Genomic DNA, 25,438 nt, shown 5'->3' with positions numbered 1-25,438 from the left:
CCTTTCCTTTTTTAAAAGGGGTGAAATAAATAAGAATAAAAGTAGTTGACATGATCATGGGGTTGTCCACGTGATAGCCGTGTCAAAAGTGCTTGCAATGCGAAGTCTAAGCGTATCCCTTCAAATTGTTGATTCAGAAATCATTCGAGTAAGATGCTATGTAGTTTAGTTGTTAACGATTTTGATAGTATATTATAGGATCCTAGTCTTTATCATTTATCTTTTGTAAAAAAAATAATAATAATAATTTATTTCAATTATCATGTGATTTGATCTCATAATTTTTGGTTAGAAATAAAGTTATAATTAATAAGAAAAATGGGATAAACTGGCCCCGACATGTTGTATAGTCCCATGGACCTCTCTTCAGCAAGCAAGCCCTATGACACGCAGTTGTATAGTCCTTTGACTCCTTTTCAACCACAACCTTATTTCCAGCTGTCATAACGCGTGCCGCCTACAACTACTATCTTCCCCGCTTCACAGGACATGTAAAGGGTCGATCTCATCACGGAAGCTTCGCTTTCCCATCATGTCCGCATGCACCATTGCACAAATCTCCAGCTCAATCCATTACATTTTAGTCCGCATCTTACAGCAGTACACGGTTAAAGAAAACGACCAAAGTACAATAACAATAATTATCGCAAACATCTTAATCAAGTATCGTCTTGATCTGTTGCCCGTTTCGTGGTAATTATAGTGACACCGGTCGGTGTAATGATGCAGAGTGAGAGAAAGGGCTCGGTCTAAGGGATGGTCCACTTCCAGATCTTGACTCGGAGCTTGACTTTGCAGGCGGCGGTGGGGGAGGACACCGCCGGCGCCGCCTTCCCCTTGGGGACGCCCACGTCGATCCCCTCGCACCGAACCTGGATCCTCATTTTCTTCGTCTTCCAACCTCCCATCTTTACCCCGACCTTGGTGTCCACATCGATCTCCAGCGGCAGCCTCGTCTTCTTTTTCAGATCCGACACGGCCATCGAGTCCAGCGTCTGGCCGCCGGGGGCCGACAGCGCCGCGGCGAGTAGGGTGGCGTTCTTCGCTTCCTGGATGAAGGCGGGGAAGGACCCGTCGCCGACGTCGACCCCGCCGGAGAAGATGGAGATGGAGGCCGCGTCGTAGAGGTAGACGATCTTGCGGTTGGGGTTGAAGGCGGTGAGGTTGAGTTCGAGGCGGGAGGTGAGCTGGCCGGCGCCGGAGACGTCGAAGGCGGAGAATCGGAGGCCGTCTACCTCGAAGGTTGGGCGGCGGGGGCGGTAGATGACGTAGAAGATGCCGGCGGCAATGGCGGCGAGGAAGACGAAGGCGACGATGATGAGGGTGAGCCAGAGGCAGCAGGAGCAGCAGCAGCCCCGGCGGCGGCGGGGCGGCTGCGGCAGCTTTCGGGGCTGCGCGCGGTAGGCCTGGCGGGTGGCACAGTACGTCTGGCCCTTGGATGGCGGGAAGGAGGGCGGCCTCCCTCCGCCGCCACTGTTGTTGGCGCTGGGAGGTTGCGGGTTAGGCTTCGCGGAAGGGTAGACTCGGTCCGCCATTGCCACCCTCCTCCTCGCTCCGCTCCTAAGGATGTCGAGATAGGGTTAAGGTTATAGCGAGGCCAAAGCGAGAACTAATGAAGGAGAAAAGAAGAAACGTGACGGAGGAGGAGAAGAAGAAGAAGAGCGGCAGCAGCAGAAAGCTAGCGCACCGGCCCACCGCATTTGGCATCACACGAGCTCTTTCCTCAAACCATAACAGTCGTCCGATCACGATCACACGGTTTATAACTACCTACCTGTGCTTTACGATCCGTGCTACGTGGTTTGCGTTTAGCTAAGACACTCGTCCGATTACGATCCTACGGCCAGTAGTTGACGAAGCAGAACCCCAAGATTCGCGCTCCCCATCGACATTATGAACATGGGGTATGGTCGAAGTTATTATTATTCTCATGACGAGAATGAAGCCATAAAAGAAGGAAATGAAGAGGATGGACAATTATTTAGACGAGGAATTGACGGGAATCACAAAGCGAATGATGAGGACATGGACGGTGGTGATCATAGGGTGTTAGAGTTGTGGCTTAACTTGCACAGGTTGAAACCACTTACCATATCTGTCAACCCTAACTCAACATTTTGGTGACGACAACTATGATCTCTTCTAAAAGCTTAAAATCTGGGATTAAATATTTATTTTTGTTGTTTGGAGAATTAACCATCTCGTCTTAATTATGATTAATTGCATTTTTATGAAATAATTATTAGGTTGCGTAGTATGTAAATAAAATTTCTGAAATTGGTAAAGAATATAAATAAAAAATATAATTTGTGTTTATTCTATGAATTATTGAAGTCCGTCAATCCGTCCGAATAAATTTTCTAGCACCCGTCCATTGGAGCAAGAGAGTTCTCATTGTTGTTTTTGATAGTCCTCAGACCATTTTTCATTTTGATTTCTTTAAAATATATAGATAGTTATTTAAGGTAAAAGATATAAGTAATTTGATCTGTGTTATTTTCTACTATGTCTCTTTGCATCAGGCTAATTATAGATTACCTATCCTTAGACATTTTTAACATCTCGATCTTTATATTTAAAAATTTTATATTGAAAACCTTATAATTATGTAAGTGAAACATTTAATCCTATTTACCATAATATTATCAGCTTTACCGATAAAAGATATAGGCACATATAGCAATGATACCAAAATGATAAATAAAAAAATATTTTTAATACCCCAATTATGTTTTCTTTTGTTATGTCATAATTAAAATTTCATAGTCGACCATTATGGTAGCACTGTCATGTCGCAAGTGCTCACTCTCGACGGCAGTAAGGTTGAGCCTTGAGTTCCTCGAGACGTTTCTCGTACTGGTATACTCTAAGGTTAAAGGGCTGAAGATAGAGAAGGAGGCGCTCAAGTGTACAGTATGCCTCAACGAGTTCGATGACACTGAGGAGCTTCTCCTCCTCCCTCGTTGCAACCACATCTTCCACTTGGATTGTATTGATGTCTGGCTTGCCTCTCAGGTAACTTACCTCGTGCAAACCTCACTGAGCAAGTCATCAACAACAACCTCAACATGCTTCATGTAGTCACCGTTACTACAAATGCGATAGGTCTTTAGTTCAAAATCACAGTCCCACCATAGGATCATGTTACCATCATCGTGGACCCACAACAGTCGTAATAAATAAGGAGCGGAAGAAGGCAGCCACAAGATTGCACAGATTGGAAGCCAAAGGCAAGTGGCCTAATCACGATCCTAGCAATAGTCGATGAAGTTCCCACAATCTCATACAACTAGACATTCCGAGGTTCGATCGACGGAGGACATCAATCGGTACACTCTTCGCTTGTTGCTCTCCCTCCTCTTCCTTCTCCAGCACTGTTCTGCATTTGCATCAAAGGGAGGTGAGGCATCTTCATTGATATCGTGTCACTCTGTATCTATGTCGACAGGACACAAGACCTTTGCCAAATCTCCCATCGATGCAAATGCAAAGTAACGCTAATGTGGTTACAGAACTACATAGAGTGACCATCGTCCTTGTCCTCTTCTTCCTCTCCTCCTCACCTCCTGTCGCCGCTCTCTCTCCTCTTCCTCCTTCCCATATAAGAAGTCACAATGTCTCTTAATCTCCATCGTTGTCGCAATCATCGCCCTCACCTCGATCGTCAATGCTCGAATCGACATCGACAAGGTTAACCACCGAATCGTTCTCGTCGATCATCATTACAACAACCACCTATAGCCCCTAACAACATCATCATTCGTCATCATCATAATAATTGACTAAAAAATTTTAATTAATACATAACAAATGAAAACATGATTAGGATATTAAAATTATATTTTTATCCATTACGTTAAGATAGATAAAGTTAAATATTCTTTTATGACTATAGAGATTCAAATATAAATTTTTTAAATCTATGGATTAAGATAAGAGATCTAATTATAAAGATAAGATACTAAAAAAAATCTAATTATAGAAATAATGTATAATTAGCCCTCTACATCTTTTTAGAAAAATATCCTTTTCTTTCTGCAACGTTTTTTCCATGTCATACATGCAAACATACGGTCCATATCGAGAATGGCCTTCATGTTAGATGATGAAGGAAAAAACGAAAAGGTAGAAGTGACATTGGGTCATCATCTCCATCTGCTCTTCTTTGGCTTATTATTGTCATTAGAAAAATGTCATATCAACAATTGTACGACCTTTTCTTTTAATTACTTTCTTTCATGTATTATGGTAATTAACGTCATATTTGATCGTTGATTTGACTTAGTAAAACTAATTCCACTTGACTTGTGTGATGAAACTATCACCTCCTACTTAAATTTTTTGTATCTTATCCCTTGTCCTACTTAATTCGAGAGTATAAGATATCTATATCTCGTATGTAAAATATTATACTATAGGATTTATTCGAATAAATTCACGATCAATTTAGTACATATTTATTTGTAAGAATCATAAGTATTCATTTAATATATTGAATAAAATCATTTTATACTGTATATAGACAACAAACTCTTCGATGATTTACATGACATGTCCGATAGGCACTGATAGAATCCTATGTGTTGAATCCCAATTAATCAAAATCTCAACAAATGCATGGAAATAAAACAGTAAAGATAAAACAAACGAAGCATTGATACTCCCAATATTTCTCATTTAATCTCACAAACTCTCTGAATCTCTTCGTCATTTGATCATTTTCGTGATAAGATGGTACGTCCATTGTATAAAGATCCATCATAATATAATTTGATATGACGTATAATTTTATTAGTGATAAAAATATTTAATCTCATAAGGAGTAAGGGAATCAAGAGTTCATAAGTTTGTCAAATTATTTTTACTCTCATAAATCTATTTTGAGGCTTTTAAGCTTCGAAAGAATAAAACCATACGGTCATACAGACAATCTCATCTCTTGTGAGCTTATAAGATCGTACCGATGACGACTAAATATTAAATTATCAATTAGATATCTTAAAAATTAATTTTTTTTTTATCTTAATTAAGATAATATATGATACAATATTCCAACAGATCAAACCATATGCTGAAACCACATTATAGCACAACTGCTACGTTTCCTGGCAAAAGGCATATCAGAAAGACTTCACCACAAAGAAATGGAATAATTGTTTTCAGTTCTCAACTAATTAATATTTTGGGCACAACTTGTCCTAAAAGTAATAGAAATACTATGTAAATGGTAGTAAGTTGAGCATGCGTTCGTTCCACACCACCACAAAAATGAGTTTTTCTTTTTTTGGGGCTCCTGCCGGTATGAGATTCCAAGAGGATCAATATAGATAATCTTATTTTTAAATATTAAAAAAATTATTTTTTGATTCGAATCTTGATCTATTAAGTCGTAAAAGAATAATTTCATCGTTGTACCAAAATCCGCCCATAAGTGAATCTATTCTAAATATCATCTCAAAAAGTCATAGCATCTCAGAATTTATAATTCTGGATGCTATTTTCTCCTTAAAACCTAATCAACCTTGTTAATTTTAACAAAGTTTACCGGTTAATTATCAGTTACCTTCTTTAAATTTACATGAGAGATTTTATTTTTCATAAAGTTTCAAAAAGATTCAAAGTTAGGATCTTTCTTTGAAAAAGATTAACTATATTTACTGTTAATTCGAGCAAAGTTTACTGGTCAATTAGCATAACAATTATCTTCTTTAAATCCATAAGATATTTTACATGAATTCACTACACTCCATCTCTAATTGTAGCTGTCACACCTTCCTCGATCACAACAGCTTCACTGTGCTCTTTATCTCAGTAGCGAGACCGGAGAGATGAAACAGTGGATGGTCTCCTAATGTTTCACTTTAATGGTTATTTTTTTCTCTCTCTTCTGGAGCTGCAGTGGTGGAATGAGTGCCTTGATGTGAAGTACAGGCACCAGATAAGACCTCGGCTGCAGCATCAAGAAGAAAGAACAGTAATGTGGTGAGGCAGGCATCCCATGCTGCAAAAGATGTGGGTAGCAGCCATGATTACAGACACGTATGTAGGCTCATGGATAAACAATATATGAACAATGTATCTATGATCTGGCTGTTCTTCACACATGATTTTTGTTAGTATACTTGCAAAGCAATGTGGTGGAATTCTTTTTCTTTAAAGTAATGTGTAGGTGTAACACATTGGACATAAAGAGATACCCCAAAAATGTAGCAAACTATCACAGTGGATGGCAGAGCAAAATGTTGCCCACACACAAACACTAAACATACAGCATTCAGTAAATACAGTGCCATTAATTACAGATACTAAAAAAGGATGTGCTTCGGAGCTTCATGGTGACAATGTTCCTGACATGCTGCCCAAATAACAAGGGTTTTTGAAATCTGACAGCTCTAAATACATGCTATAGATGCATATTCTGGAGAACTTGTGCCACAAAATGCTTGAGGTGATCTGATGGACCCATTCTTTAGGTTCTTCCAAAGTGATGCAAGTAGCCGAAGCATGCTGTACCATTCTTCATAAGATTCATTTCGCCCCGTCAAAGGCGATGCAAGTAGCCGAGGCATATTGTACCATTCTTCATTCTTCAGATTGTCTTCTTGTTCCTCCTTGGATTCTTGGTTCTTTTTGTTCACAAGTGATTGGTGCAAGTAGCCGAAGCAAGTTGCATCAACGTTCAAAAGATTCTGGTCACCTCGTCAAAGTGATGCAAGTAGCTGATGTTGATTACTATTCGTCTTCTTTATATAAATCAACCCAACTCTCTTTTGGCATGATTCCCTACCATGTGCCTGGTAAATCAGGAGAAACCACAAGATGAACTTCATGAAAAGTATTGCTTGAATAGGAAGGATATTAAAACCTGATGACCTCACAATACGGGAGAAAGATGCTCTACTGTCCCAAAGACCATCATGGACACCACCTGTTATGCTCTGCAAGGAATTTAAAGGTTATGGGAAGCAGAATAATAATTCCAAGTGTTGTTAGTGAAATAAGAATAATAATAATGATGACAATAGCAACAGAAATCAAGTTACCAGTTCTCTCTCTTTATCTATCTTTAAAATAGTTGTTGAGGATGGACCTCATAAAGTTGTTCCTTTGTAACATGAGAAACTATGATTCAAATCATACCCTATATAATAAAAGTGACAATCAACTAAGAATTCTGATAATTCCTTACTCTAATTTAAACCCATCTCCCACTATAAAAAAAGCACCCACTGCAGCATAGTTGCTCCAACCAACTCGAGAAAAATGCTGCTTCTTCCACGGTCTTTCTAATTCTCCTCCCTCTTAGTCTTCCCCTTCAACCTTCATCTCCACCTGTTTCCAAACACTCCATCGGCTACCACTCGCTAGTTCAACCGGATAATACTACCATTTGACTATGAGCTCGCTTCTGTACGTCTCTTGTATCATCTCACTCCTGCTGCAGGCTGGCTTGGCTTCAAAGACCAGGCATTTCGAGTGGGAGGTGGGTTACATGTATGCGTCGCCGGACTGCGAGGAGAAGATTCTACTTGGGATCAACGGCCAGTTCCCCGGACCGACCATCCGCGCCAAGGCCGGCGACACCATCCATGTCGAGATGAAGAACGCCCTTCACACCGAGGGAGTTGTCATCCACTGGCATGGCATCAGACAGGTTGGTAAAACAGTGAAACCCTAGCTAGCTGCATGGAGGAGAAAGAAACATACCTTCATCTTATTCGTTCATGTCCTTGCTATTATTATGCTTACAAATCTGCATGTCACTGGCTGCAACCAGTATGGAACACCATGGGCTGATGGAACAGCTTCCATCTCACAGTGCGCCACCAATCCTGAAGAGACTTTTGTTTACATATTTCAGGTCGATAAGGTAACTCATCTCCTTATCATTCCTCAGATTAGTCACTCACGTATCATGCAGCTGCATCTGTATTTACTCTATTTATTTGCCTTCACCAAAAAAAAAAAAGTTTTTTTTTTCTTTCAGAAACAAAAGTTACTTCATTTATTACCAAAAGCAACCATTAATGCACCTTTTTCTTTTGACTTGATGACCGTGCAAATAGGCAGGAACATATTTCTACCACGGGCATTACGGGATGCAGAGGGCGGCCGGGCTGTACGGGTCTTTGATAGTGGAAGTGGCCGACGGGGAGGAGGAGCCCTTCCACTACGACGGAGAGATCAACCTATTGTTGAGCGACTGGTATCACCAGAGCATATATGACCAAATGGTGGGACTCTCTTCCAAACCCTTTCGATGGATTGGAGAACCCCAGGTAAGTGATGCATCATTTAGCCTTGAAAATGACTCATCTATTAATCTCCAGTATGCTACTGTGATATCCTATAAGAAACGTAAAACTAAACCTCAATTGTCGTTCTTTGATTGACTAGATTAATGATACCATCCTGCCTTAGTGCTTCGTGCGTGGTTTTGGTCTGTCGAGCTTTCGACAGCCACCTATTGCATCCACCCAAAACCCACCATCACAGGCACTGTCAGCTTTTTCGGTACTCGTTAGTCCAAGTTATCCTTTGACTACAACAACATTTAAAACTAGAACAATTGAGAACCACATAGCACGAGGAAAAAGCAGTTGCTCTAAAAAAAATTGCATAAATTGACACTTAGCAAATATAATCGTCGATTTCAAGAACTGCCTCACCTTTTTAATTAGCACGCGGAGATGGGCATCTGAAGCTGTCCGGAGAAGTAGGCCACCATCTGTCGCAAACGATCATTCAGATTATAAGATCGTCAGTGAAAGAACGAACAGAATTTTGGAGTGCCCACCTATTAATGTTCGGCAGTTTAAACACACCTGCCAGCGAGTAGTTGTCCTCCACTGGGGAGGACGATGATTGATGGTTGACTTGGCCTGAGAACCGAGATAGATGGCTTAGCTGCAACGAGGCAACGTACACAGACAGACCAATGGTAAAAGCAATTTGGGAGGAAGAGAATGGACCGCATGTCATCCAAATTGCACCACCTTTTGAATTATTAAAGCAGCTAAGACGGTGACTCACTGATGGAGTAACACTTAACATTCTTACCTTATAAGTGGTGTCCTGCCACGGGTCAAAGAGAACTCTTTAGAACAAAACTGTGAAAGCTTCCAGCACGATGAGTTATGGAATCTTCTGTTGTGTTCCCGCTTATTTGGCTTGTTGTTGGATGCAGTCACTGTTGATCAATGGGAGGGGGCAGTACAACTGCTCGCTGGCCGCACATCTGATGGAGGGATCGAGCACATGCAAGTTAACAAGCAAAGATTGTGCACCGGTTGTGCTCCCTGTGCTTCCGGGCAAGACATATAGGCTGAGAGTTACAAGCACCACCTCGCTTTCATCTCTCAATCTGGCCATTGGCGTAAGTAAACCATCAATGCTTTACAAGCTTAAATTTCATTTCTCGATTTGTTATGTTTTCCATCTAAGATACTAATCTCTAAGTAAGAACACCAAGGAACTCTGGTGACAACCTCCCTCTACACCAAGAAATGAACTAGGTAGGTTCAACTCTAAGAGACCAAAATAGGCATCTAGAAATGCATTGGTAGAATACAGAAGAGCCCTTTATTGAATTCTAAACTATGATAAATGCAAGAACCGATGTGAGAGAAAACCAAACATAAAAGACGACATACCAGACATCATGTAGTTCCAACTGGTTTAAGTTGATAGTGATCAGCATGAAAACAGACATATATGAACACAAAGTTAGAACTTTAATGAAGTGTTCACAAGCCATTTAGTAAGTCAATTGTTGCAACTAAACAACCCAAACATGGAAATTCTTATATTATTTGGATAGTTGAGCATCATTTCTTGCAAGCAAGTCACGTCACTCCTGAAAGGAACAAAAGAGAAAAATGGATGGGTCCTAAAGTTGCAGAAGAGGATACGAAGATTAGATGCTTGGTAATGGTTCTTCATATGACCATGTGATACAGCCTAAAAACAAAAGAATAGTTTGATGGAAGAAAACTGAAATTCCCTATATATGATCAGCAGACTAAGCTATATATTTAGTAATAAGGTTAAAAGGAATAGTTAATGAAATGCTAACTATACCTTTGGGAAAAACTGATGCTGCACAGGATGCCCTGATAGCTTACGGTATATAGGTATAGCAACAGCCTAGCAGGAATAAAATCATTGCATGAAAAATGACAGTTTCCAGAACAAGAGCCTTATCCACAAACACTGTTCAGGTAAAAACCAAAGACTATTGCTGAAATATTAAGCAAAAAAATAGTCCATACTGTGGATCTCACATTATTTAGTACCCATACAGACATCAGGACACTGTATTTGCCTGTACTGCAATATGCTCCAGATAATTCTTTTCCTCGTTATCCTAAAATTCTACTTCTTCTAACAGTATTTCTATTTATCTATTATCATAAGGAGATAATATATTGTGCGGCAAATAAAAACAATCATGTCCTATGTCATGGTTGCAATTGTCTTGTATGCAGAATCACAAGATGATGGTGGTGGAAGCAGATGGCAACTATGTTGAACCATTCACTGTCGATGATATGGACATATATTCAGGTGAAAGCTACTCAGTACTCATCAACACAGACCAGAATTCATCATCAAACTATTGGCTTTCCGTTGGTGTCAGGGGAAGGAAACCCAATACCCAACCTGCTTTAGCTATCATAAATTACCAACCTAATTCCCCATCTAAGTTACCTGAATCTAGTCCTCCAGTTACGCCCGAATGGAATGACTATAACCACAGCAAGTCGTTCTCTCGCAAAACCCTAGCCCGACAAGGCACACCAAAGCCCCCATCATATGCTGAACGGCAGATCGCCTTGCTCAACACACAAAACAAAATCAATGGTTATATCAAGTGGTCTATCAACAACATCTCATTAGCTCTTCCTCCCACTCCTTATTGTTGGGGATGGAGGAGCAAGGAAAAACAGAATACTACGATACGAGTAAAAAGAATCCTTTCGACTCAAGAAAATTGATATAGTATTAAAAGCAGGAGGAAAACTTACAAGATACCAAGTGCACACAGACTCTCTATCTATCTGTCTCTTTCTCTATTTCTTGCTAGATGAACTACGGTCCTATTTATAGGACCTAGTGACAACCACCCTATAACTACTAGATCATAAGGTAGTTATTGAAACCACCTGATAACTACTAGATTATGATTGAAGTGGTTATTGAAATCATCATGTAATCACTAGATCATGATAACAATCTAGATAGATAACTATGAATCATATCTCAACACTCCCCCTTGATTCATAGTTGCATACACCAATTTGCGACATAAATATTCTTGGATGTTATTTGGTGAGGATATCCGCAACTTGTTCATCTGTTCCATAATACTTCATTGTTATGGCTCCACTTGCCTGAAGTACTCTTTCGATCATCTAAAGCTCCTGCACAATCACTATCAGTGAAATCAAATAATTTACATTTAAATTTTGTTTTGAACATCCATTTTAACCCAATCGCTTTCTTTTCTTTCGGTAGATCCATTAGCTCCCAAGTTTCATTCTTCTCAATTGACTTGATTTCCTCCTTCATTGCTTTTCTCCATTCCTCTTTTTTAACTAAGAGCCTCTATCTCTTATCCGGATGAACCAAGAATTCTTCTATACCCAACAACATTGCCTTAACCTTACTTTAGAACGGGAACGAGACTCAAATCTAACTCTTGCTACTCGGGATGGCGCCTAGACTATTGAGAACCTGTCCGGGGTTTGGTAACTTTCCTTTCCACCTTAACGACACAGTCTGGTTGCTCCGAGTTCAAAAGTCAACCCGCTCCTCAGCATGATAAAATAGAGTGTCTTCTTCTTCTTTAAACGATGAAACTAGAAGGTGATCATAAGCCTAATAAGCATAAAGAGCTATACTGCTTCCTCAAAAGTTGTCGGATCTAAAATAAACAAAGCAAATGTTGAGTTATAAATTTCTGTCAGTGATCTGAAATTTCTTGGAGGGGTTTCATCTGAGGAATCCGAATTTGAACTGCTATTGGGTGAGGTTGACGATGAATTTGTTGGAGCAGGATCTGTCACTTGTTTTTACGGACTGTCTAGTTCTGTTGGAATCTGCATTTGTGTTTCACCTTTATTGGTCTCCCAATTCCAACTTGCCCTTTCATCAAACATAACATTTCTGTTAATAATAACTTTGCCACTAACAGGGTTATATAATTGATATGCTTTCGATTGTAAAGAATAACCAATTAAAATACATTTCTCTGATTTTTCATCAAGCTTGTGATGATTTTGTGAATTCACTAAAGCATAAGCAATACAACCAAAAATTCTTAGATGTCTAACACTTGGTTTCATACCATACCAAGCCTCAAAAAGAGTTCGATTCATAACAGCCTTTGTTGGTGAAATATTCAACAAATAAACTGCTGTTGCAACTGCTTCTGCCCAAAACTGATTTGGAAGATGTTTTCCCTTAAGCAAACTTCTTGCCATTTCAACGACAGTCCGATTCTTGCGCTCAGCTACACCATTCTGCTCCGGTGTATATGGTGCTGTCAATTCTCTATGAATACTATTTTCTTCACAAAAAGAACTAAACTCATTAGATAAAAATTCACCACCTCTATCTATCCGAAGTGTCTTTATATATCTACCACTTTGTCTTTCTACAAGTGCCTTAAACTTTCGAAAATTATCAAATATTTCAGATTTCAATTTCAAAAAATATACCCAACTCATGCGACTATAATCATCCGTAAACAATAAAAAATATTGACTTCCACCAAATGATTTTGTATTCATAGGTCCACATAAGTCAGCATGAATTAATTCAAGACAATTAGATGCTCTCCATGCTTTTCCAATAGGAAATGATTTTGTATTAATCTTAGGCAATCCAAAAACCATTCCTTTTTGACTTAACAACCTTAAACCTTTAATGTTAAGGTGTCCATATCTTAAATGCCATAAACTAGACTCATTCTTTTGAGTTGTGATAAGCGCATGTCTTTCAATATTTGACACATCAAGTGGAAACATCTTGTTTTGTGTCATACAAACATTTACTATAATCAAACCAGATTTCTTATCTAATAGTGCATGAACCATCATCAAATATTACTGAATATCCATCATTTACTAATTGTCCAACACTCAACAAGTTATGTGATAAAGTAGGAACAAAGAAAACATTATCAAGGTATTTTATCTTTCCTTGATTTGTCTTCACCTCAATTGTTCATTTCCCTTCCACTTGGATTTGCTTGTTATCTCCAAGTCTAACGTTCAATTTGTGAGTCTCATCAATATCTCTAAATATTGATTTTATGCCTGATATATGATTAGAACATCCACTATCCAGAAACCAAATATCATTTGAGATGTTATGAATTTGTGAATGAGTCGTAAACAACTTACTATTTTCTTCATTTTTCTCCACATAGCTTGCTTGCTTTTCTCTTTTCCAGTAATCTGCCTTCATGTGACCAAACTTTTTACAATAGTGACATTGAATTCCACTTTTATAATTTTTTTTATCATAATTTGATTGCCCTTGTTCATCAAAGTGTCATCTTCCTCTTCCATTTCCTCTACCACGAAATCCTCCTCTGCCACGTCCTCTTCCTGTTGATTTTTTGTCTTCTTTTGAAGTAGAAGACTCTCCCTTAACCTGAAATGCTTTTTCTTCACTTTTTTCAAATGACCTGTTCAACCTTACTTCATGTGCTTGCAAGGAACCCATTAGTTCATCAAATGAATAAGTAGATAAATCTTTTGATTCCTCAATTGCGGCAACAACATAATCAAATTTCGGAGTTAAACTTCTCAAAACTTTTGCAACAATTATATGATCAGAAAGATGTTCACCATAAGATTTCATTTTACTAACAATTTCAGTCACTCGAGAAAGAAAATCTTGCACCGATTCATTGCTTTTCATGAACAAAATTTCAAACTCACGACAGAGGGTTTGAAGTTTTACCGTAATCACCCTTGATGAGCCTTGAAATTCATTTTGAAGTATCAACCAAGCTTGCTTTGATGTTGTCGCTGCTGTAATTCTTGAGAAGATCGTCTCATGTACAGCTTATTGAATGAAGAACAATGCCTTTGAGTCCTTCTTTCTATTCTCCCTTAGCCTGATTTTTTTATCTGGATCTGCATATCCATTCTCTATTAAGTCCCAAAAATCTTGAGACTTGAATAGAGTCTTCATAACTTTTGCCCGAGAAGATAGGGATAAGGGGTTGAGCAAGGAAAAACAGAATACTACGATACGAGTAAAAAGAATCCTTTCGACTCAAGAAAACTGATATAGTATTAAAAGCAAGAGGAACACTTACAAGATACCAAGTGGTGCACACAGACTCTCTATCTATCTGTCTCTTTATCTATTTCTTGCTAGATGAACTACGGTCCTATTTATAGGACCTAGTGACAACCACCCTATAACTACTAGATCATAAGGTAGTTCATTGAAACCACCTGATAACTACTAGATCATGATTGAAGTGGTTATTGAAATCATCATGTAACCACTAGATCATGATAACAATCTAGATAGATAACTATAAATCATATCTCAACACTTATTTAGGGTCCATGATATCAAGCCATAGTATTTGCTCATAGTATGGCGACACATGACGTTATCTCAACACTTATTTAGGGTCCATGATATCAAGCCATACTATTTGCTCATAGTATGGCGACACATGACGTTTAAGAATTGCGCACGATGAATAAATGTCTGTGGCAGGCAGAAAGAGATAAGAGAAGATGGCGTAGATAAGTGGGCTGCTCTCAATTCTGGTTCACATGCCACGAGCCCCCACCGGTGCAGATAAGGCCAACGGCCTATCATTGTTGACCGCCTCTCACCTTTCACATCGGTCTATTATTGCGGGGAACGAATGACTCATCACATAAATCGGAAGCATATGAATTCTAAAATAGAAAAATAAATTGCGTGGTGTGGCGTTTGGCTATCGAGAAATCGAAGTGGGAAATTTACGATTGCCACTTAAAATTGGGGCATAATTGCGAAGATACACACAATGCAATCATTATAACGGACAAAAGACATCATGTTCAACGCCATTGTTGTGACTGCTTCACCAAATCAGATAGATGTCTCTCTCTCTTGCCTCCCCTCGTGGAGCACGTGCCTTGTGGGACCGGATCCAATAATTCGCAAGGACGCGAACAGATACAACGTACAAAATGAATGATGTATATCTTGGATTTAATATGGCCCCAAAAGCTTACCTGACAGGTGGGGCCCGGAGGATATTAAAACCTGACCTCACAATACGGGAGAAAGATGCTCTACTATCCCAAAGACCATCATCGACACCACCTGTTATGCTCTGCAAGGAATTTAAAGGTTATGTGAAGCAGAATAATAATTCCAAGTGTTGTTAGTGAAATAAGAATAATAATAATGATGACAATAGCAATAGAAATCGAGTTACCAGTTAAAAGAAAACACTGAAATAGTACTTGTTGAGTGTTATCTATCTTTAAAATAGTTGTTGAGGATGGACCTCATGAAGTTGTTCCTTTGTAACATGAGAAACTATGATTCAAATCATACACTATATAATAAAAGTGACAATCAACTAAGAATTCTGATAATTCCTTACTCTAATTTAAACCCATCTCCCACTATAAAAAAGCACCCACTGCAGCATAGTTGCTCCAACCAACTCAAGAAAAATGCTGCTTCATCCACAGTCTTTCTAATTCTCCTCCCTCCTAGTCTTCCCCTTCAACCTTCATCTCCACCTGTTTCCAAACACTCCATCGGCTACCACTCGCTAGTTCAACCGGATAATACTACCATTCGACTATGGGCTCGCTTCTGTACGTCTCTTGTATCATCTCACTCCTGCTGCAGGCTGGCTTGGCTTCAATGACCAGGCATTTCGAGTGGGAGGTGGGTTACATGTATGCGTCGCCGGACTGCGAGGAGAAGATTCTACTTGGGATCAACGGCCAGTTCCCCGGACCGACCATCCGCGCCAAGGCCGGCGACACCATCCATGTCGAGATGAAGAACGCCCTTCACACCGAGGGAGTTGTCATCCACTGGCATGGCATCAGACAGGTTGGTAAAACAGTGAAACCCTAGCTAGCTGCATGGAGGAGAAAGAAACATACCTTCATCTTATTCGTTCATGTCCTTGCTATTATTATGCTTACAAATCTGCATGTCACTGGCTGCAACCAGTATGGAACACCATGGGCTGATGGAACAGCTTCCATCTCACAGTGCGCCACCAATCCTGAAGAGACTTTTGTTTACATATTTCAGGTCGATAAGGTAACTCATCTCCTTATCATTCCTCAGATTAGTCTCTCACGTATCATGCAGCTGCATCTGTATTTACTCTATTTATTTGCCTTCACCAAAAAAAAAAAAGTTTTTTTTTTCTTTCAGAAACAAAAGTTACTTCATTTATTACCAAAAGCAACCATTAATGCACCTTTTTCTTTTGACTTGATGACCGTGCAAATAGGCAGGAACATATTTCTACCACGGGCATTACGGGATGCAGAGGGCGGCCGGGCTGTACGGGTCTTTGATAGTGGAAGTGGCCGACGGGGAGGAGGAGCCCTTCCACTACGACGGAGAGATCAACCTATTGTTGAGCGACTGGTATCACCAGAGCATATATGACCAAATGGTGGGACTCTCTTCCAAACCCTTTCGATGGATTGGAGAACCCCAGGTAAGTGATGCATCATTTAGCCTTGAAAATGACTCATCTATTAATCTCCAGTATGCTACTGTGATATCCTATAAGAAACGTAAAACTAAACCTCAATTGTCGTTCTTTGATTGACTAGATTAATGATACCATCCTGCCTTAGTGCTTCGTGCGTGGTTTTGGTCTGTCGAGCTTTCGACAGCCACCTATTGCATCCACCCAAAACCCACCATCACAGGCACTGTCAGCTTTTTCGGTACTCGTTAGTCCAAGTTATCCTTTGACTACAACAACATTTAAAACTAGAACAATTGAGAACCACATAGCACGAGGAAAAAGCAGTTGCTCTAAAAAAAATTGCATAAATTGACACTTAGCAAATATAATCGTCGATTTCAAGAACTGCCTCACCTTTTTAATTAGCACGCGGAGATGGGCATCTGAAGCTGTCCGGAGAAGTAGGCCACCATCTGTCGCAAACGATCATTCAGATTATAAGATCGTCAGTGAAAGAACGAACAGAATTTTGGAGTGCCCACCTATTAATGTTCGGCAGTTTAAACACACCTGCCAGCGAGTAGTTGTCCTCCACTGGGGAGGACGATGATTGATGGTTGACTTGGCCTGAGAACCGAGATAGATGGCTTAGCTGCAACGAGGCAACGTACACAGACAGACCAATGGTAAAAGCAATTTGGGAGGAAGAGAATGGACCGCATGTCATCCAAATTGCACCACCTTTTGAATTATTAAAGCAGCTAAGACGGTGACTCACTGATGGAGTAACACTTAACATTCTTACCTTATAAGTGGTGTCCTGCCACGGGTCAAAGAGAACTCTTTAGAACAAAACTGTGAAAGCTTCCAGCACGATGAGTTATGGAATCTTCTGTTGTGTTCCCGCTTATTTGGCTTGTTGTTGGATGCAGTCACTGTTGATCAATGGGAGGGGGCAGTACAACTGCTCGCTGGCCGCACATCTGATGGAGGGATCGAGCACATGCAAGTTAACAAGCAAAGATTGTGCACCGGTTGTGCTCCCTGTGCTTCCGGGCAAGACATATAGGCTGAGAGTTACAAGCACCACCTCGCTTTCATCTCTCAATCTGGCCATTGGCGTAAGTAAACCATCAATGCTTTACAAGCTTAAATTTCATTTCTCGATTTGTTATGTTTTCCATCTAAGATACTAATCTCTAAGTAAGAACACCAAGGAACTCTGGTGACAACCTCCCTCTACACCAAGAAATGAACTAGGTAGGTTCAACTCTAAGAGACCAAAATAGGCATCTAGAAATGCATTGGTAGAATACAGAAGAGCCCTTTATTGAATTCTAAACTATGATAAATGCAAGAACCGATGTGAGAGAAAACCAAACATAAAAGACGACATACCAGACATCATGTAGTTCCAACTGGTTTAAGTTGATAGTGATCAGCATGAAAACAGACATATATGAACACAAAGTTAGAACTTTAATGAAGTGTTCACAAGCCATTTAGTAAGTCAATTGTTGCAACTAAACAACCCAAACATGGAAATTCTTATATTATTTGGATAGTTGAGCATCATTTCTTGCAAGCAAGTCACGTCACTCCTGAAAGGAACAAAAGAGAAAAATGGATGGGTCCTAAAGTTGCAGAAGAGGATACGAAGATTAGATGCTTGGTAATGGTTCTTCATATGACCATGTGATACAGCCTAAAAACAAAAGAATAGTTTGATGGAAGAAAACTGAAATTCCCTATATATGATCAGCAGACTAAGCTATATATTTAGTAATAAGGTTAAAAGGAATAGTTAATGAAATGCTAACTATACCTTTGGGAAAAACTGATGCTGCACAGGATGCCCTGATAGCTTACGGTATATAGGTATAGCAACAGCCTAGCAGGAATAAAATCATTGCATGACAAATGACAGTTTCCAGAACAAGAGCCTTATCCACAAACACTGTTCAGGTAAAAACCAAAGACTATTGCTGAAATATTAAGCAAAAAAATAGTCCATACTGTGGATCTCACATTATTTAGTACCCATACAGACATCAGGACACTGTATTTGCCTGTACTGCAATATGCTCCAGATAATTCTTTTCCTCGTTATCCTAAAATTCTACTTCTTCTAACAGTATTTCTATTTATCTATTATCATAAGGAGATAATATATTGTGCGGCAAATAAAAACAATCATGTCCTATGTCATGGTTGCAATTGTCTTGTATGCAGAATCACAAGATGATGGTGGTGGAAGCAGATGGCAACTATGTTGAACCATTCACTGTCGATGATATGGACATATATTCAGGTGAAAGCTACTCAGTACTCATCAACACAGACCAGAATTCATCATCAAACTATTGGCTTTCCGTTGGTGTCAGGGGAAGGAAACCCAATACCCAACCTGCTTTAGCTATCATAAATTACCAACCTAATTCCCCATCTAAGTTACCTGAATCTAGTCCTCCAGTTACGCCCGAATGGAATGACTATAACCACAGCAAGTCGTTCTCTCGCAAAATCCTAGCCCGACAAGGCACACCAAAGCCCCCATCACATGCTGAACGGCAGATCGCCCTGCTCAACACACAAAACAAAATCAATGGTTATACCAAGTGGTCTATCAACGACGTCTCATTAGCTCTTCCTCCCACTCCTTATTTAGGGTCCATGAGATATCATTTGAAGGATGCATTTGATCCTAACACGCCACCTGATAACTTCTCCTCAGATTATGATGTGATGAAACCTCCTAAAAATCCTAATTCGAGACAAAGTAGTAATGCATATGTGATCCAGTTTAACAGCACCGTTGATGTAATTCTTCAAAATGCAAATGTCCTCGCTGACAATGTCAGCGAAATACATCCATGGCACTTGCATGGGCATGATTTCTGGGTGCTAGGATATGGGGATGAAAGGTTTGAAGAGAAGGATGCATCGCAGTTTAATCTAAAGAATCCGCCACTCAGAAACACAGTAGTGATCTTTCCTTATGGTTGGACAGCAATAAGGTTTGTGGCAGACAATCCTGGAGTTTGGGCATTTCATTGCCATATAGAACCACATTTACACATGGGCATGGGTGTAATCTTTGCTGAAGGTGTTGACCTTGTAACAATGATACCAATAGATGCTATAACTTGTGGGATGACGGCAAAGGAGTTAATGAACAACAGCCTCCCACAGTAGGTATCCCTGACGATTCATATGTTCCCATTATTTTGAGGTCGAGCAATCAGACTGTGCAATTTAAGAATGTAACTTTCAAGAACAGCAAACAATGTGGGCATCGTTGGGAATCAGATTAGTGGTTTATCTGATACAACTAATGTGCATGTGGAATATGAAGTACTTCAGTTAATCCAAAGGAAATGAACAGGTCGATAAGGTAATGCACAATAAAGGAGTAGCTTCAAAGATATTGATTAACTAGAGATGATAAGATACCATGAAATGAGATTCAACAGACATAAGAAACAACACAGCAGTGCATAATATTCAGTCAACCTGGATTTGCAAATTTATGCCCTTAGCTAACGCATTAAAATAATGTGTAGCCGTCGATATCTAAATCTGACCATAAGCAGTAGTGCTAAATGTATTATAGTGCATAACATGGAGAGGGCTGAGTAGACATCTACCTGTAAATGGAACACACGCAAGCAATGCAATTGCTTGTCAAACAATAGTCAATTAGAAAAATCAGAAGCTCGCATTATCTACAGATCAGAAATTCTGATAGATAAAAATTTTAAGTTCAATTTGGAATTGAAGTGCTTCCAACTCTTCATGTATTTTCTGAGAAATCCACCACACATATCTGATCATTGCCTCACCAGTATACTGAATATCTGATTATTGACATAAGCAGCCTCTTCAAGAAAGGTTTTATGAACCTCATCAAACGAGCCATCAAATGCCCGGTATGTTTCAATTATACCTCCTTGTTGCTTCCACTTCAGCAGCCTATATTTGAAGATTCAACATCATGTCTCTTCTACTATGTCTATGAAACCCCTCTAGATGATGCGCACTCCGAATCAAAGACAGACCAGCCTTAACAAACATTACTGAGATGTTCTCAACAATCTTAACTGTTGAACAACATTACTGAGATGTTCTCAACAATGTCTAACAAATAGAACACTAAACAGACTCCAACCAGAGCCTCTTTGCTTGGTATGCATTTGGAACAAGACTCCTAGGTCCTCATAACCATAACTATATTCTTTTGGTTTTCGTCTCTTCTAATGCATTATTTCACGAGTGGCAGCATTGGTGTCTTACACCAACTTCATTTAGGTAATTCGAAGACACAAAGAAAGCATAGCGGAACTCTTGCAAATAATAAATTAGGCTTCCAACTATCATCTTCATTTGGTGTTACTACAGCTTAAAAATTATTGGTTGTGCTTCTAGTGCATATTTTAACATGATTTCATTGGACTTCTCAACCCATGCAATATCCAAAATGTTGACATCTTTGGCAGCCATTTGAAGCTTCACTGCATTATTAACCTTGATATCTTCGGTAGCTTACTGCAAGTAAGCCCATTGTTGAATTGCATGTCTGAGAGTGATATTTCTTCATTATTACTTTGCTTTATGTATCTTGATAAAAGAATTTAATAATTCTTCTACATTCCAAGCCTGCAACTTAAAACTACTTCTCAGTCCCCTATGTAATACATAGCAGTTTTATGCAGTTTCTTAGCATTCACTATCTCGTCTCAATATTCTAAACACAGCTTTGACAAGTAATTTTAATAACTATTTGTGCTGAAGGTTAATGCATTTGCACTAGAATCAAGTTGAAAAATACATCAAAATCGCTCTGCAATAAAGCAGAGCCCCAAGATTCGCGCTCCCCATCGACATTATGAACACGGGGTATAGTCGAAGTTATTATTATTCTCATGACGAGAATGAAGCCATAAAAGAAGGAAATGAAGAGGATGGACAATTTTTTAGACGAGGAATTGACGAGAATCACAAAGCGAATGATGAGGACATGGACGGTGGTGATCATAGGGTGTTAGAGTTGTGGCTTAACTTGCACAGGTTGCAACCACTTGCCATATCTGTCAACCCTAACTCAACATTTTGGTGACGACAACTATGATCTCTTCTAAAAGCTTAAAATCTGGGATTAAATATTTATTTTTGTTGTTTGGAGAATTAACCATCTCGTCTTAATTATGATTAATTGCATTTTTATGGAATAATTATTAGGTTGCGTAGTATGTAAATAAAATTTCTGAAATTGGTAAAGATTTATAAATAAAAAATATAATTTGTGTTTATTCTATGAATTATTGAAGTCCATCAATCCGTCCGAATAAATTTTCTAGCACCCGTCCATTGGAGCAAGAGTTCTCATTGTTGTTTTTGATAGTCCTCGGACCATTTTTCATTTTGATTTCTTTAAAATATATAGATAGTTATTTAAGATAAAAGATGTTCAAGTAATTTGATCTGTGTTATTTTCTACTATGTCTCTTTGCATGAGGCTAATTATAAATTACCTCCCGATCTCTACATTTACAAATTTTATATTGAAAATCTTATAATTATGAAAGTGAAATATTTAATCCTATTTACCATAATATCATCAGTTTTACCGATAAAAGATATAGCATGTGATAGACATATATAGTAATGACACGAAAATGATAGACAAAAAGATATTTTTAATGTCCCAATTATATCATAATTAAAATTTCATAGTCGACCATTATGGTAGCACCATCACGTCGCAAGTGCCCACTCTCGACGACAGTAAGGTTGAGCCCTGAGTTCCTCGAGATGTTTCTCATACTAGTATACTCTAAGGTTAAGGGGCTGAAGGTAGGAAAGGGGGCGCTCGAGTGTGCAGTATGCCTCAACGAGTTCGATGACGCTAAGGAGCTTCGCCTCCTCCCTCGTTATAAACACATCTTCCACTTGGATTGTATTGATGTCTGGCTTGCCTCTCACGTAACTTGCCTCGTTTACTGTGCAAACCTCATTGAGCAAGCCATCAACAACAACCTCAACATGCTTCCTGTAGCCACCGTTACTACAAATGCGACAGGTCTTCAGCTCGAAACCGTAGCCCCGCCATAGGATCATGTTACCATCATCGTGGACCCACAACGGTGATGATAAACAAGGAGCGAAAGAAGACAGCCACAAAATTGCTCAGATTGGAAGCCAAAGGCAAGTGGCCTAATCACGATCCTGGCAACAGTCGACGAAGCTCCCACGGTCTCATTCAACTAGACATTCCAAGGTTCGATCGACGGAGGACATCAATCAGTACACTCTTCGCTTGTTGCTCTCCCTCCTCTTCCTTCTCTAGCACTGTTCTGCATTTGCATCGAAGGGAGGTGAGGCATCTGCATTGACATCGTGTCACTCTATATCTATGTCGACGGGACACAAGGCCTTTGCCAAATCTCCCACCGATGCAAATGCAGAGTAACACTAATGTGGTTGCAGAACTACATAGAGTGACCATCATCCTCGTCCTCTTCTTCCTCTCCTTTTGCCTCACCTCCTGTCGTCACTCTCCCTCCTATTTCTCCTTCCCATATAAGAAGTCACAAAGTCTCTTAATCTTCGTCGTTATCGCAGTCGTCGCCCTCATCTCGATCGTCAATGCTCGAATCGACATCGACAAGGTCGACCACCGAATCGTTCTCGTCGATCACCACTACAACAACCACCTATAATCCCTAACAACATCATCGTCCGTCATCATCATAATAGTTGACTATTTTTTTTAATTAATACATAACAAATAAAAATATAATTAGGATATTAAAATTATATTTTTATCCATTACGTTAGGATAGATAAAGTTAAATATTTTTTTTTTATTATAGAGATTCAAATATAAATTTTTTAAATCTATAGATTAAGATACTAAAGAGATCTAATTATAAAGATAAGATACTAAAAAAATCTAATTATAGAAATAATATATAATTAGCCCCTCTACATCTTTTTAGAAAAATATCCTTTTCTTTCTGCAACCTTTTTTCCATGTCATACATGCAAACATACGGTACATATCGAGAATGACCTTCATGTTAGATGATGAAGGAAAAAACGAAAAGGTCGAAGTTGCCATTGGGTCATCATCTCCATCTGCTCTTCTTTGGCTTATTATTGTCATTAGAAAAATGTCATATCAACACTTGTACGACCTTTTTCTTTTAATTACTTTCTTTCACGTATTATGGTAATTAACGTCATATTTGATCGTTGATTTGACTTAGTAAAACTAATTCCACTTGACTTGTGTGTGATGATACTATCACCTCCGTAAGAGAGTAGGAACCTTTTTATAGACGAAAATTTTTTGTATCTTATCCCTTGTCCTACTTAATTCGAGAGTATAAGATATCTATATCTCGTATGTAAAATATTATACTATAGGATTTATTCGAATAAATTCCTGACGATCAATTTAGTACATATTTATTTGTAAGAATCATAAGTATTCATTTAATATATTGAATAAAATCATTTTATACTGTATATAGACAACAGACTCTTCGATGATTTACATGACATATCCGATAGGCACTGATAGAATCCTATGTGTTGAATCCCAATTAATCAAAATAGTAATTACATTAATCAAGAAAATCTCAACAAATGCATGAAAATAAAACAGTAAACATAAAACAAACGAAAGCATTGATACTCCCAATATTTCTCTTTTAATGTCACAAACTCTCTAAATCTCTTCCTCATTTGATCATTTTCGTGATAAGATGATACATCCTTTGTATAAAGATCCATCATAATATAATTTTATTAGTGATAAAAATATTTAATCTTATATTGATTGAGGAGTAAAGAAATTATTTAATCTTATAAATCAATAGTTCATAAGTTCATCAAATTATTTTTACTCTCATAGGTTCATTTTGAGATTCTTAAGCTTCAAAAAGGACAAAATCATACAGTCGTACTTAAAACAGACAATCTCTTGTGAACTTATAAGGTCGGATGACGACTAAATATTAACTTATCAATTAGATATCTTAAAAATTAATTTTTATCTTAATTAAGATAATATATGATACAATATTCCAACAGATCAAACCATATGCTGAAACCACATTATAACACAACTGCTACGTTTCCTGGCAAAAGGCATATGTGAAAATTTTCCAACTTGATATCAGAAAGACTTCACCACAAAGAAATGGAATAATTGTTTTCAATTCTCACCTAATTAATATTTTGGGCACAACTTGTCCCGAAGTAATAGAAATATTATGTAAATGGTAGTAAGTTGAGCATGCGTTAGTCCCACACCAGCACAAAAATGAGTTTTTTTTTTTTGTGTGTGGCTCCTGCCAGTATGAGATTGCAAGAGGATCAATATAGATAATCTTATTTTTTAAATATTTAAAAAAATATTTTTGTGATTCGAATCTTGATCTATTAAGTCGTAAAAGAATAATTTCATCATTGTACCAAAATCCGCCCATAAGTGAATCTATTATAAATACCATCTCAAAAAGTCATAGCATCTCAGAATTTACAATTCTGGATGCTATTTTCTCCTTAAAACCTAATCAACCTTGTTAATTTTAACAAAGTTTACCGGTCAATTATCAGTTACCTTCTTTAAATTTACATGAGAGATTTTATTTTTCATAAAGTTTCAAAAAGATTCAAAGTTAGGATCTTTCTTTGAAAAAGATTAACTATATTTACTGTTAATTCGAG

At 38.6% G+C, this 25,438-nt stretch overlaps 3 protein-coding genes and 2 long non-coding RNA genes across 6 annotated transcripts; 2 read left to right on the top strand and 3 right to left on the bottom strand.

Annotated features, from left to right (window-relative positions):
• Positions 1 to 548: 548 nt before the first annotated feature.
• On the bottom strand, positions 549 to 1,700 carry LOC103991221 (NDR1/HIN1-like protein 6). The gene has a single exon (XM_065116644.1). It carries the CDS (start codon positions 1,533 to 1,535, stop codon positions 750 to 752), a length of 786 nt encoding a protein of 261 aa, XP_064972716.1. The 5' UTR covers positions 1,536 to 1,700; the 3' UTR covers positions 549 to 749.
• A 4,560-nt stretch (positions 1,701 to 6,260) lies between these two features.
• Positions 6,261 to 8,170, bottom strand: LOC135616911 (uncharacterized). Of its 2 annotated transcripts, XR_010488540.1 has the most exons (5): positions 8,034 to 8,170; positions 7,708 to 7,950; positions 7,044 to 7,635; positions 6,874 to 6,938; positions 6,261 to 6,794 (listed from the first exon to the last, which is right to left on the bottom strand). It is a non-coding gene; the product is annotated as an uncharacterized LOC135616911 (long non-coding RNA). The 2 variants fall into 2 exon arrangements; XR_010488539.1 differs by having other exon boundaries at positions 6,874 to 7,635.
• On the top strand, positions 7,397 to 11,044 carry LOC135616910 (L-ascorbate oxidase-like). Its single transcript, XM_065116641.1, has 5 exons — positions 7,397 to 7,654; positions 7,778 to 7,870; positions 8,067 to 8,279; positions 9,188 to 9,376; positions 10,488 to 11,044. The coding sequence occupies exons 1-5, from the start codon at positions 7,397 to 7,399 to the stop codon at positions 10,995 to 10,997; spliced, it is 1,263 nt and encodes a 420-aa protein (XP_064972713.1). The 3' UTR covers positions 10,998 to 11,044.
• A 4,799-nt stretch (positions 11,045 to 15,843) lies between these two features.
• On the top strand, positions 15,844 to 20,010 carry LOC135616909 (L-ascorbate oxidase-like). Its single transcript, XM_065116639.1, has 5 exons — positions 15,844 to 16,101; positions 16,225 to 16,317; positions 16,514 to 16,726; positions 17,635 to 17,823; positions 18,935 to 20,010. Exons 1-5 carry the CDS (start codon positions 15,844 to 15,846, stop codon positions 19,895 to 19,897), a joined length of 1,716 nt encoding a protein of 571 aa, XP_064972711.1. The 3' UTR covers positions 19,898 to 20,010.
• LOC135616912 (uncharacterized) lies at positions 15,947 to 16,617 on the bottom strand. Its single transcript, XR_010488541.1, has 3 exons — positions 16,481 to 16,617; positions 16,155 to 16,397; positions 15,947 to 16,082 (listed from the first exon to the last, which is right to left on the bottom strand). It is a non-coding gene; the product is annotated as an uncharacterized LOC135616912 (long non-coding RNA).
• Positions 20,011 to 25,438: the final 5,428 nt, after the last annotated feature.

Source organism: Musa acuminata, chromosome BXJ2-7, assembly GCF_036884655.1.
Source record: "Musa acuminata AAA Group cultivar baxijiao chromosome BXJ2-7, Cavendish_Baxijiao_AAA, whole genome shotgun sequence".
NCBI lineage: Eukaryota > Viridiplantae > Streptophyta > Magnoliopsida > Zingiberales > Musaceae > Musa > Musa acuminata.
This window is presented reverse-complemented; position numbering and strand designations above follow the sequence as displayed.